The 13,439-nt window shown below is 40.8% G+C and overlaps 1 protein-coding gene and 1 pseudogene across 5 annotated transcripts in view; one reads left to right on the top strand and one right to left on the bottom strand.

Annotated features, from left to right (window-relative positions):
* The window catches only part of UBE3D (ubiquitin protein ligase E3D), a 157,708-nt gene that overhangs the window by 4,551 nt on the left and 139,718 nt on the right, over nt 1–13,439 (top strand). For all 5 annotated transcript variants that reach the window (XM_043593002.1, XM_043593003.1, XM_043593001.1 and 2 more), the window contains exons 2-3: nt 8,606–8,802; nt 12,499–12,589. In XM_043593002.1, coding sequence (XP_043448937.1) covers nt 8,606–8,802; nt 12,499–12,589 — 288 coding nt within the window. The remainder of the gene's footprint in view (nt 1–8,605; nt 8,803–12,498; nt 12,590–13,439) is intronic.
* On the bottom strand, nt 7,400–8,407 carry LOC122490223 (annotated as a pseudogene).

The raw sequence follows: 13,439 nt of genomic DNA, 5'->3' as shown, positions 1-13,439 counted from the left end.
TTAACTTTAAAGAGTTCTTTATATAGTCTGGAAATAAGACCTTTCTCATTTATGCCCTTGTGAATATGTGAACGGGTGTTCCCAATCAGTAACTTACCTTTTCATTTCCTTAATAGTGTCTTTTCAGGAACAGAAAATTTTAATTACAATGAAGTTTAGTTTGTTGCATTTTTTTCTTTAATGATTAGTTTTGTTTGTGTCTTAAGAAATCTTTGCCTACCTCAAGATGGTAAAGTTTTCCTCTTACGTTTATTTTCTAGGAGTTACATAGATTTAGCTTTGACAGGTGGAATTCATTTTTGTGTGTTTGGAGTAAGATAGGAATCAAATTTCCTTTTTTTTTTTTTTCCCCTGTAAGGATGTCCAGTTTTTCTATCATCATTAGTTTAAAAGACTGCCATTTCTCCCAGTGAAATTACTCAATGTCTTTGTCAGAAAACATTTGTACTGTTTGTCATCATGTATCTTTCTATCCTTTCACTAGTAATCTATGTCTTTACATATAAATTTTTTAAATGGTTATTAATTTATTTTGAGAGAGAGAGAGAGCAGGGGAGGGGCAGAGAGGGAGAGAGAGAATTCCAAGCAGGCTCCGCCCTGTCAGCACAGAGCCTGACATGGGGCTTGATCTCATGAACCGTGAGATCATGACCTAAGCCAAAATCAAGAGTCAGACGCTCAACCTACTGAGCCACCCAGGCACCCCTATATATAAATTTTTTTAAACATATGCTGGGTGGAGTTTTTCTGAATACGTTCTGATAATCTGCATTTTAATGAAATTTTTTAACCTGTTTCAGTTAATGTAAATGATTGAGTTTTATTCGTATTCCTAATCTTTTTTATTTTGGAGAGAGTTGCAAGTGAGCAAGAGGCATGGGGAGAGAGAGAATCTCATGAGGGACAGAGAGAGAAGCTCTCAAACTTCAAGGCTCAAGTTCACCTGAAGTGGGGCTCGAGCTTACCCTATGCAAAACTCGAACTCAGGACCCGTGAGATCATGACCTAAGCCAAAGTCAGATACTTAACCAACTGAGCCACCCCAAGCACCCCTGATTTTTTTTTAAGTTTTATTTATTTACAGAGTCTCTGCACCCAGAATGGGGCTCAAACTCACAACCCCGAGATCAAGAGTTGCATGCGCCTCCAACTGAGCCAGCCAGGCACCCATCTTGTTCCTGATCTTAAGTGTTTCTAGGCACGTGGGTGGCTCAGTTAGTTAAGCAGCCAACTCTTAGTCTCAGCTCAGGTATTGATATTAGGATTGTGAGTTCAAGCCCCCAATTGGGCTCCACACTGGGTGGGAAACCTACATAAAAATAATAAATAAATAAGTGTTTCTAGCATTTTATCATTAAGTATGATGAAATTTTTGGCAAATCTGTGTGATAGATTGCATAGTTCCTTTGTATTCCTAGTTTACTATGGGTTTTAATCATGAAGATACTATTTTTTCTGTAATGATTTTTGCATGTATTGTGATAGTCATATGTTTTCCTTTCATCTTTACGTCTGTGAATTGCATAAGAAAAATCTATTTATATTAAGCTATTTTAGCATTCCTGATAAATCTTGGCCATTCATTTATTCAGTCCACAGATGTTTACTGAGTTCCTATTCTAGTGCCAAAAATTCGAGTTCTAAGTGCTGGGTATACAGCTGTGAACAGTGACAATAGCAAAAGCAAAAATATCTTGGCTTTCATTGAGCTTACGGTCTAATGGTGGCAGTGGGTGAGAGGTGAGCAGAAATTACACAAAACAAATAACACACACACACACACACACACACACACACAGATGTTTATTTACTTTTGAGAGAGAGAAACAGAGCTCAAGCAGGGGAGGGGCAGAGAGAAAAGGAAACACAGAATCCAAAGTAGGCTCCAGGCTCTGAGCTGTCAGCACAGAGTCCAATGCGGGGCTCGAACCCATGAACTGTGAGATCATGATGTGAGCCAAAGTCAGACGTTTAACCAACTGAGCCACCCAGGAGCCCCCAAATCATATATTAAATGGAGATAAGTATGTAGAAAAAAAAAAACACGAAGGGTTAGGGAGAAAAGATTACATTCCAAGTGAGAAAGCAGCACTTGAGTAATAAACTGAAAGGGCAGAAGTTTGGAACTATATACCTGCTGGAAGACCATTTCCCTCCGAGAGAACAGAAAATATGAGGGGTGCCTAGTTCAGTGAGAGGTGGGCAGGCTGGTGGAGCACGTAGCAAATGGTTTTACAGGGGTATGCTAGTAAATGTTTAAAAACCTGCTTTCCAGGGGAACCAATCAAACACAAAAAAAATCTTCCTGATTTGCAGCATTTACTGATTGTTATGATGTAGATACTTTCACTGTGGATGATGTCTACCAAAGTGACTTCAGCTGGTTTGCAAAATGCCTGGAATTTCAGCAACCTTCTCTAGTATAGCACTGCGTCTCAATGGGCCGTTGAAAGGATTTTAGCTTGTACTCGGAATGAGATGGCAGTCATTGGATAGATTCAAACAGGGTGTGACACCTGAAAGAATCTAAGTGCACAGTGAAGAAAGCCTCAAGTATATAAAATCAGGTCTCAAACCTGTGGAAAATCAGTTCTCAAATGCTTTGTTTTTGCACAGTCTCAAACTTGAGAGTAAGTTACTGTCACTCCTGACTATATTACTGTATATTTCCTATAAGCAAGAACATTCCCATACATAACCACCGCACAACCTTCAAAACTGGAAAACACATTACTGCCGCCTTAACACTCAGACCTCGCTCAAGTTTTGCCACATGTCCGCATATTATCTGTAATAGCAAAAGAACCCAGGTCAGAATCATGCATTGCATTTCATTGTCATGTTTCCTTAGTCTTTTATTTTTTTTTAATGTCTATTTATGTTTGAGAGAGAGCGTGTAGGAGGGGCAGAGAGAGGAGGTAGGGAGGGGGGCAGAGAATTTGAATTAGGCTCCTCTCCACCTGTGCAAAGCCCAAGGCAGGGCTCAAACCCGTGAGCCCTGTGATCATGACCTGAAGTCAGGCGCTCAACCTAATGAGCCACCCAGGCGCCCTTCCTTAGTCTCTTAAAATTGGAAACTTTCCACAGTTTTTCTCGACCTTCACAATCTTGACACTTAAAGATGACAGCCTATTTGTTTTGTGGAATATACTTCTATTTGGGTTTATTTCGTGTTTCCTCAAGATTAGGGTCAGGTTGTACATCTTTGGCAGGAATATCACAGAAGTGATGCTGTGTTCTCATTGCATCCTATCAGGTAGCACATGATTTTGACTTATTCCATTAAAGTTCATCTAACTTTGAGCATGTAGATAAGATGATATCTACCTTCACCATAAAGTTACTCCTTTTTTTTTTTTGAGGCTTTAACATTTTTATGTAGGAAAACATTGAGTCTGAAGCTATGATGGTTCAGCCTAAAGCATCTGGTTTTCAATCGTGAAGTCAATTTATGTAAAATATTTTTCCCTGTCTATAAAAAACAAATTGAACAGTATTTTAATTATAAGGAAATACAAACATACACTTTAAGCTAGCATATCTGCACTATCATAAAAGAAAGAGGATGTTCTTCCCCTTCCCCTTCCTCAACCATTCAAAGAAGCGAAGAATACTGCAAACTTTAACAACCTCACTGGCTATCATCAGAGTAACTACAGAACAAGGATATCACAGGGATGAAACTATTTCTTTATCTTCCAGAAGGCAGAAGGCTGGGTGCTTTAGCTTTATGAGTGCAAGTAGCATAGGCAGACAAAAGCTCACAGTAAATGCACACCAGAACAGGGGCCTAGGTGAAGTTGTCTGACTGGGTTACTGCTTTTATAGGAATGAAGAAGGACAAATCTGAAATGGAGTAAAAAAACAAAAAAACCCAAAACCTTTAGTCACATATATGGGAATCCCAAACCTTTTGCATTGCCATACTCCTGGGGAGTTTTGATATGTACTGGAAAGAGCTTCAGTGTTCAGGAAGAATAATGTATGGTTGACAAAGGATAGGAGAAATCTTCATGCTTCTATTCTCTCAGATTTGCTGAGTGCAGTAGCCAGTTCTGACTCCCTGCTCTTGCTGATTCCGTCTGGCAAGACTGTCTCTTTATAATCAATAAATATTACTTGTAGAGGTCCTTTGAGACTATCTGTAAATGCTCTTGTTCCTCATCAGACTTTCATTTTATTCATTCATTCATTCATTTACATCAGTATAGACATATGGTCTTATTCATTGGGTTACTTTTTTTGCTCCAGTTATACCAGATGTGGCCAGGGGGAGTTCCTTCAAGTGGATTTCTGTCTTTTTTAATGTGCTCCTATTATTCCTTGACTTTTTTCTTTGTGCAGCAACATGTTCCAGGCTCATCTCATTCTTTTCCTGTTCCAGCCTGGATATAGTTATTTTTTCAGGGAATGCTATTTTGTTTTGCGTTTGTTCATTTGTTTTAAAGTGGGAAATGACCTTTCAAAACCAAAATCTGAGCACAAAGTATTCTCATTACTATTGACATGTCACTCTTCCCAGGTCCTAGTGGACAAAAGTAGTGTGTATGTGACATATACATGATGTTTATGTATGAATGGCTGTATGTGTATGCTTGTGTGTTTGTATATTATACATACATCTACACACATATATATCTGTGTTACTGTATCTACTTATATACATTGATTCCACATTATATACCATGACTCCACACTAGTATTTCTAATTCTAGTCTATGGTGGTAGGATCCATTCTGGTGTTTTCCCTTTCCCTCTTTGTAACTGTATTCTCCCACAGCGAGAATACTGGCTTCCATTATTCTCATGACATACATTTATTTGGTTAATTCCCTTTTATGTAACTTATCTTCTGCAGACATCCTTTGCTGCTTCCTATCCCCCACTCCTCCCCACTCAGTGTTGACATCTTCCTGGTATCTTCTTGGGCTCTGCTATGGAATGAATTTGTGTGTCCCCTCAAAATTCATGTGTTGAAACCCTAATGCCCAATATGATGGTATTAGGATATAGAACCTTGGGAGGTAATTAGGTTTAGATGAGGGCATGAGAATGGAGCCACCATGATGGGATTAGTGCCTTTATAAGAAGACACACAGAAGATGCTCCGTGCCATGTGAGGATATAATGAGGAGGCGGCCATCTGCAAGGCAGGTAGAGGGCCTGCAACAAGAACCAAATCTGCTGGCACCTTGATCTTTTACTTCCTAGCCATCAGAACTGTAAGAAATGTGTGTTGTTTAAGCTACCCAGCCTATGGTATTTAATTATAGCAACACGAACAGTCTAAGGCAGGTTCTGAAGCCCTATACCCTGTAACAGCCACCCTCACCCCTCATCCTTAGATTTCTCCTCATCCCTCTTGAGATCTGACATCCCTATGTAGTGGCTGTCCTGGTGGATGCCCTCCTTCCTTCCTCTGCTGGGTTTCTCACATCCATCCCAGGCCACTCTGGTTCTCCGACACTTACATAGATGCCTCCTACCTTACTTAGCCCTCTGTAATTGGCTGAATTTTTCAGGAAGGGGAAGAAGAGTGGTAAGCCAGAGATGGGATGGGGGTGAGGCCTAGAAACCCCATGATATCCCTTGAGGCACTTCTAAGTGCCAACTGCACAGTCCAGCTTAAAAATCGCTGAAGTAGCAAAATGGACAAATTGTGCATCTTTAGAGCAGTGGTCAACAAACTATGGCCCATGGGTCAAATCTAACCTATGGCCTGTTTTGGTACAGCTTATGAGCTAAGAGTGGATTTTATATTGTTTAAAGCATTGTTAAAAATAAAATACGGGGGCGCCTGGGTGGCTCAGTCGGTTAAGCGTCTGACTTCAGCTTAGGTCATGAACTCATGGTTTGTGAGTTTCAACCCTGCATCTGTTTCTGTGCTGACAGTTCAGAGCCTGGAGCCCGCTTTGGATTCTGTGTCTCCCTCTCTCTGCCCGCCCCCTCCCCCCCCCCACACACACTCTGTCTCTCTCAAAAATAAATAAACACTTAAAAAAAATTTTAAGAATACAAAGTATAATATGCAACAGAGGCCATATATGGCCCGCAAAACCTGAAATACCATCTGGCCCTTCTAACCTCTGCTTTAGAGGATTATTATTATTATTTTCTTTTAATTATTTATTTAGAGTGAGCACTAGCGGGAGTGGGGGAAAGAGGCAGAGGGAGAGGGACAGAGAATCTTAAGCAGGCTTCATGCTCCATGCTGAGGCTAATGAGGAACTTGATTCCATGAACCGTGAGATCAAGACCTGAGCCAAAATCAAGAGTTGGATGCTCAACCGACTGAGCCGCCCAGGCACCCTTTGAAGTTTATTTCTTGAGCATCGGTTCTTAAAACCAGACTTAAAAAAAATTTTTTTTTTGAACGTTTGTCTATCTTTGAGAGGGAGACAGAGTGTGAGCAGGGGACGGGCAGAGAGAGAGGGAGACAGAATCCGAAGCAGGCTCCAAGCTGTCAGCACAGAGCCCAGTGCAGGGCTATATCATGACCTGAGCCCATGTCATACACTTAACCAACGAGGTACGACACCTGGAGCCAGCCAGGTGCCTTCTCAAATAGACTTTTGACTCAAGAGTTTGGGAATGTATTCCCTGGAAAAGACTCAGGGTCTTAACATTCTGTATAGCCAGTTAGGTGCAGATTCATATGCTTTGAAGAGAAACTAGCCAGAAAGTAATCTTAAGGTTTTCTAAAAAGAGGCCTGATCAAGATTCATACCTCAACACAGGGTTTGATCTCTGTTCTTAGATAACACTCAAGTAGATGGCCTACCTTTTGTACTTAGGTTATAGCAAGTTGATGGCCTGCCCCTGCTGTCTGCACTTAAGAGGGAGTCAGAATGCTTGACACCTCTGTTAACACTGCTAAGCATATTTTAGCTTCATATAAGGATAATTTCAATATGTCTTCATCCCCTGCCATGCTTTTGGTGTCTGGTGGACAGGGAATGTACTCTGCTTTACTCTTGGTTGCCTACTCCAAGTGATTTGTGCTTGTAGTGAATTGGATTAGCAAATCCTTTCATATCTGGTATTCATACATCACTAGATTGTTTTCTTAAGTGTTTTCTTCTGTATCTTTCATTTCATGTAATCCTGGTCTTATCAAAATCCTGTATATCAAATGACAATACTTTATTGTAAGTAAAATACAGCATCGTTGTAATGCTAGTCTCAGAAGAATATTTCACTCACTAGCCCATTCATTATTCAAATAACAGCACTTGACCTCTGACAGTTACTGCAGCCCTCCACGTGCTTCCATAGTACTCAGTATTTACCATGAATAAGTGCAATGCAACGTAGTTGCTTTTTTTTTTTGACACCCAAATCTCTTTTATGAGTGGGGGTGGGGCACGAGGTGGGGTTGGGTTCAGGGCCCTCTCACTCACTAGGCCACTTGTTCGTTGGTGCTGCTTCCTGAGTCCTGTGGCTTCATCACAGCAGGCAGCCCAGGCAGGATGGAGAAGGGCTTGGGGCACAGGCCCTTAAAGGCTTCATCTGGTGCACAGGGGAGTGGGTGGAGCTGCCCAGAAGGCCAGGCCCACAGTGGGTAGGGCCTGCAGCCGTGCTGCCGGACTGGTGAAGCCACACTCCCCGTGTCTTGCCATCATCCAGAAGCTGGTCAACCGTGTACAGCTGCTTGGGCGGCTGCTTGAGGATGCACTCAATGATGCGCTTCAGCCTGACCGTGGTTCAACTCCTTGGCGTCAGTGAAGATGATTGTCTTGTGGCACCAGATCATGAGGAACATGTCCCGAAGTTGGCAGGCTGTCCCCCAACCCCCTCCCGGTGTGACTCATCATCCTGGCCTGGCCTCGCCACGTGTTTTGACACTCCCTTGATCGTTCCTGTTCACTTACCTGTGTCCTACTTGGAGTAGGGGGGGTGAGGAGCAGAGAAAATATCTTGTTAATTGTTGTATTTCTGGTACCTGGCACATAATAGAACTCAAAATAGGTGTATTGAATGAATGAGTGAAAAAGTAAATGAATGTATAAACCATGATAGGGCCAAGGGATACATAGGTGAATAAACCATAGATGAATGTGCTGCCTTGAGTTCTCTTACCAGAAATACTTTGAAGAACAAGTGCGTAATGTAGGACAGGCCAGCATTAGATCGTGCTAGTTCAGAGAACCTGCATTTGGGGAAACTGGTGGGAGGAAATAAGGGCTACTAGGAGGTGGAAGGTGGACTGTGCGTGCAGGATGGCCCTGGGAGCAACCCCACGAAGGTCTAGGTGGAGTAGCTGCAGCAAGCATTAGAATAGAGAATTGGGGCTCAGAATCTTTACTAGCAATGGGGAAAAGTGCACATTTAAAAATGCATCATTATTACCATAAAAAAAAGCAAGAATAAAAATATGCTCCAGAACTTTCATGTTACTGTGACTGTGAAAAGTAGTCTGACCTCGTGTAAATCTAGTATATGATGTTTTCCTTTATGATCTGTTCACTGCTATTTTGGGAGGCCAGTGACTTTAAAGCATTTATTGAAAAGGAACAGAGAGATCCTTGGCCATTTTTGTCTTGTGTATCGTGTGGTTTTCATCATTGAGAAGCAATTTTTTGTGTGTTTTATTTTTAATTACCAGGGAGCCTAAAGAAGGAGGTACGCCCATGGATATTTCTATAACACCATCATCACTCCAGGTGAAGACCCCTGCAGACTGCACAGAGCTCCGGCTTCCAGCAGAGGTCAGGCTTGTACCTTCCTCTTGCCGCGGGCTGCAGTACGTGGCTGGAGATGGGCTGCACCTGCGGCTGCAGGTGTGGGCAGAATCCAATGCCAGTAAGTGATACCAGCACTCCTGTTTTAGCACTTAGTTCTTCATTGTAAATCAAAGCTGATTCTCCCTTTGAAAATTTGACCTTTTCCCAGGTGGAAAAGACTGTTCTGCAGCAGCATGGAAAGAGCTGATGGTCAGAAGGTTTCTTTGTCAGCTCTGCCAGTTATTAGGTGTGCAGTTCAACATGCCCCTTAACCTTTCCGAAGTTTTGTTTGGGAGGGGGTTGCGGGGGTTAGTGGGTTTTTTGTCCTCCATTTAACAGATTTTATTTTTTAGAGTAGTTTTAGGTTCACAGCGAAATTAGCAGAAGGTACAGAGATTTCCTATGTAACCCCTGCCTTCTTTCTTTAATTGTAAAATTACCTACCTTGGCGAGTTGATTACCTACCTCACTGAAGATTAAATGAGAGGGAAATTGTGCAACACCTGGTTGATTTTCAAGCATTAGTATTCATCCACCCAACAAACATTGTCTTACGCTATGTGCTAGGCTTTGATCTAGGTGCTGGGATATACAGAAGTGACCACGCTCAGAAGGTCTCTGCTCTTAGGGAGCTTACATTCTCATGGGTGGGAACAGATAATGAACAAGTAAGTTACTTGGGTACAGAGAAAAGTGCTCTGGTCAAAGTAGAGCAGAATAATGGGATGGGGAGTGACTAAGGTGAAAGGTGCCCAGGGAAGACCACTTGATGCTCGACCAGGGGATGGAATGATGAAAGTGGTCTCATCCACGTAGAGACATTTCCAGATAGAGCAACACATGTAAAGATTCTGAAATTGAGTTTGATGTATAATTTGATTTTGATTATTGCTATGCCTGTTATGTTTCTGATATTTTGTTACTGTCACATTCAGTCAGATGGTAGAAGTGTTTCTCAGAGTAACTTATTGAATAAAATATTGGTTCATTAAATCTCTTACCATGGAAGTAAGATGCTTTAAAGGATTAAAAATGATGTAAAAAAGGGAGGGGCACCCGGGTGGCTCAGTCCATTAAGTATCTGACTCTTGATGTCAGCTCAGATCATGATCTCACAGGTCAATGTGAGTTCGAGCCTGGCATCAGGCTCTGTGCTGACAGTGTGGAACCTGCTAGGGATTCTCTCTCCCTCTCTCTCTGCTCCTTGCCTGCTCGCTCATGCGTGTGCACACGCTCTCCCTCTCTCTCAAAATCAATAAATAAACTTAAAAAAAATGATGTAAAAAGGGGAAACAGGCTGTAACAGATCTATGAGATGCTGATTATCAGGGAAGGATCATAATTGTTTCAACTGCACCCTGAGACTTTGTTCTGCCTCATCTGTGCTCAGCCTTTCATTTGAGTGGCATGGACCCTAGAGGTGGGGTCAGCAGGATTGTCTTGAAGAGCCATGTAGGTGATGTGGAGCATTCCCCTGAGTCTTGTGCTGCTCTTTCATTGGAGAGTCATTTTTGCTCAAGTCCTGGATTAATGAATAACTAGTCTGAGTTGGGCAGAGTTGGTTTTAGGAATACAGGGTTGGAAAATGAAATGTCATGGAGCTCAAGTGACATATCCAAATGCTAAGAATGACTCTTGTAATAACCATGGAAAGAAGAATGGGGTTACCAAGATGGGAAATAGACTAATAATGGAAACTGGGGGAAGGCAGGCATGAAAGCCACACTTGGGGTTTTTTCCGATCTTCTGCTAGTTTTCTGGATTTGTGATTTTAGATCCCACACTGGGGAGGTAGGGAGCCCTTCTGGAGACGGGGTTGGTTTGTTGCCTACTCATCTTCTGTAATAGTTGATAAATAGCAAAACTTGAACTAATAAATTTGAATCAGCAAGCATTTTTGTTTCATTTTAGTTGTAGAACAGAAGAAATTGCTGTGTGTTGGTTTGCATATTGTTTGCATTCCATTGGTCTCCTGTTCCTTTACATTTTTAAAACATTTTACTCAATATCTGAAAAGGGAGACTTTCAAAGACCTGTTCGGTAGTGTATAAAAGGGTATGCAAAATAGATCTCAGTACTTAATAGCTTTGGTGCTTTCCACATAATAGGTGGTGAATAAATATTTGCTGGATGAATAAATATCAGATAGATACATACTGATGTTAATTTGAGTCAAAATGTAGTGTAGGAAGTGACTTTTGACATTTTTAGCATTTAGTTGTGTTTTGAGGTTCTTAAAAAGTTGGCTTTTCAACTATAAACGTTCTTTTAAGGACTATAGTAAACACATTATGGTATTCTGACTGGAACATAAGTCAGATCATGACCTTTGACAGGGAACTGGCTACAGTAAAATCTGATACAGCACAAGCATTAGATTCATCCCCAGGTGGCAGTGCTCTCCCAGGATGCCACTCTGTCAGGAAGTTCTGACTTGAACGTGAGCCAGTGGATCCTGCTGGGTGACCAGCAGGGGGGAGTGTTTCACTGAAAATTTGTTTATTCGTTCTGAAAAGAATATTTTGAAAGAATGTTTTGAATGACTTACCCAGGTCTACTTATTATCTGCTCAAAATTAAAGAATACTGTTTATTCACTTTACTGCTACAGGGATTGGTGGACACCCCTAGAAATTAAAAGGATGACTTTTTAATTGTCAAGGCTTAAACTTTCTTGCATCAGTTTTTAAAATCTTAACATACCTACGAAGTAACATAAACCAAGTTTACATTGCTTGATTTTAATGTGTATGACCTCATTTCATTAAAAAAATTTTTTTTATAGACAAGTACTTTTGTGTGTGGGTTTTTGGTTTTTGTTTTTGGAAATGAAAGTTTCCTTTCTTCGTGAGTTAAAGAATGGAAGCCAAGGGAATGCTGTGCTTTACATAATGTGGGAAATGTACGTTTTTCCACAGCTTTAACCAGGAGTTGAGTTTTGCTCTTGAAAGATTGAGTTCTTCTTAGGAGCCATTCTATTCCCAGGAACCTGCCCAATAGAGACCAGTTTCAAGATTCTTTTTGTATGCATTGGTAATAGGCCAGAGTTGACATAGACCTTGTTTAAATCAAATTAAACTTAAATTTGAGAGATAGAGCCAGCAGTCATGGTGATGAAAAACTATACCTAAAACAGCAGAGGAAAACTGAGGATGGTGAAGCTCCTTGTAGTTAGTTTGATGTGAAAGAAATTGCTACTTTTCTCTCATCCTTAGTGTCGGTATTTATGGAATGAGTGAGATAACTCAATGGTATGTTACATGGATCATCTAGGGAGATACCTAGCTCTGAGACACTTGGCAAAATCTTGTGGTATTTTTAAAAAAATTTTTAAAGATTTATTTATTTATTTATTTATTTATTTATTTATTTATTTAGAGGGAGAGAGGAGAGAGAGAGAGAGCATGAGGGGGTAGGGGCAGAGAGAGTGGGGGAAAGAGAAAACTCCCAGCAGGCTTCACACTTTGAGTGCAGAGCTGTATGCAGGGCTTGAACTTACAAACTGTGATCATGACCTGAACCGAAATCAAGAATCGGATGCTTAACCGACTGAGCCCCAAGGTGCCCCAGCAAAATCTTGTTTTTGAGAACACTTCACAATATTTGCTTCTGGTTGAGTCATCAGATAATGCTAATTAGATGTGTACTTCTGGGTAGATCGTAAACAGTGTTTATTGATCGTAATTTATTGTGGCTGTTAAACTCTTTAAGTATGTTAATATATTTGTCCCAAACCTCTAAGATTTGCTATTTCATTGATTTTTTTTTTTTTTTAGAACTGATTTCCATGTTTAATCAAAGCTCACAAGCCCGAGAATGCTGTACATTTTATTGCCAGTCCTGTGGTGAAGTCATAATAAGGGACAGGTAAGGAATTTATTTAACACTGATTAATTCTGTGCCTGGCAATGGTTTTCTTTTTCTTCTATCAGAATTTTTGAAGTAATTGCCAGGGGAGAAGTATATAGCCTTAAAATGAGAGCCAGCTTAATGTCACTTTGAACAAAATCAACCATTAAGCTCTCCAGCAATCATAGAGCAGTTAGGTCTTCTAAAAGGGGACAAAGGGGAACATGGCATGCTGGCTTTGAGGGAGGAAGGCTTATCTTGGTGGAAGCCTGTGTAGATCACTGAAGCGTGTGTCTTCTGAAAAGAGACATGGACTCTGTTGCATGTTTTATCCATCATGTTGGTGAATGAGGTTTTCTCCACATTAAATGAATTTTCTAAATCACAGAGGCTCGTGCAACACAGCTTTTTATTTGAGCTATTTCTATTAGTGCCTTTCTAAACTCCATGTCCTATTTCCCCATTTATTAAAACAGAGCTTATGGAGCACAAATTAACCTTTTCTTGATGATTAAGTTAATCTTGTAACCTCTTCTTGCAGTGTGCTGTGGTTACTCTATTGAGGTGGGAAGGGCTCTTTGCTATATTCTTTCTATTCCCAAGGTGTCTCTTTTCCTTATTTTTTCCCATCTTCTCCCGTTCTTTTGTCAACCTTCTTGTTACCTTGGCACAAACCATTTCCCCCGAATTTTCAGCTTCTAATCATTCATTGGTTGGAAAGACAGATAAAACTGTTAATATCTTTAACAATATTTAAAGAAAGAAGTTAGATTTCTTTGTTAGATGTGTTTCCTGTGAGACAGGTGCCTGAGACTTAGATGTGAATGGCTCCTTGTCTGCATCTGAAACCTGCTCCTCTTTCAGTGTC

This window comes from Prionailurus bengalensis, chromosome B2, assembly GCF_016509475.1.
Source record: "Prionailurus bengalensis isolate Pbe53 chromosome B2, Fcat_Pben_1.1_paternal_pri, whole genome shotgun sequence".
Taxonomy (NCBI): Eukaryota; Metazoa; Chordata; class Mammalia; order Carnivora; family Felidae; genus Prionailurus; species Prionailurus bengalensis.
The sequence above is the reverse complement of the archived record's forward strand: the minus strand, read 5'-3'. Positions and strand labels throughout refer to the sequence as shown.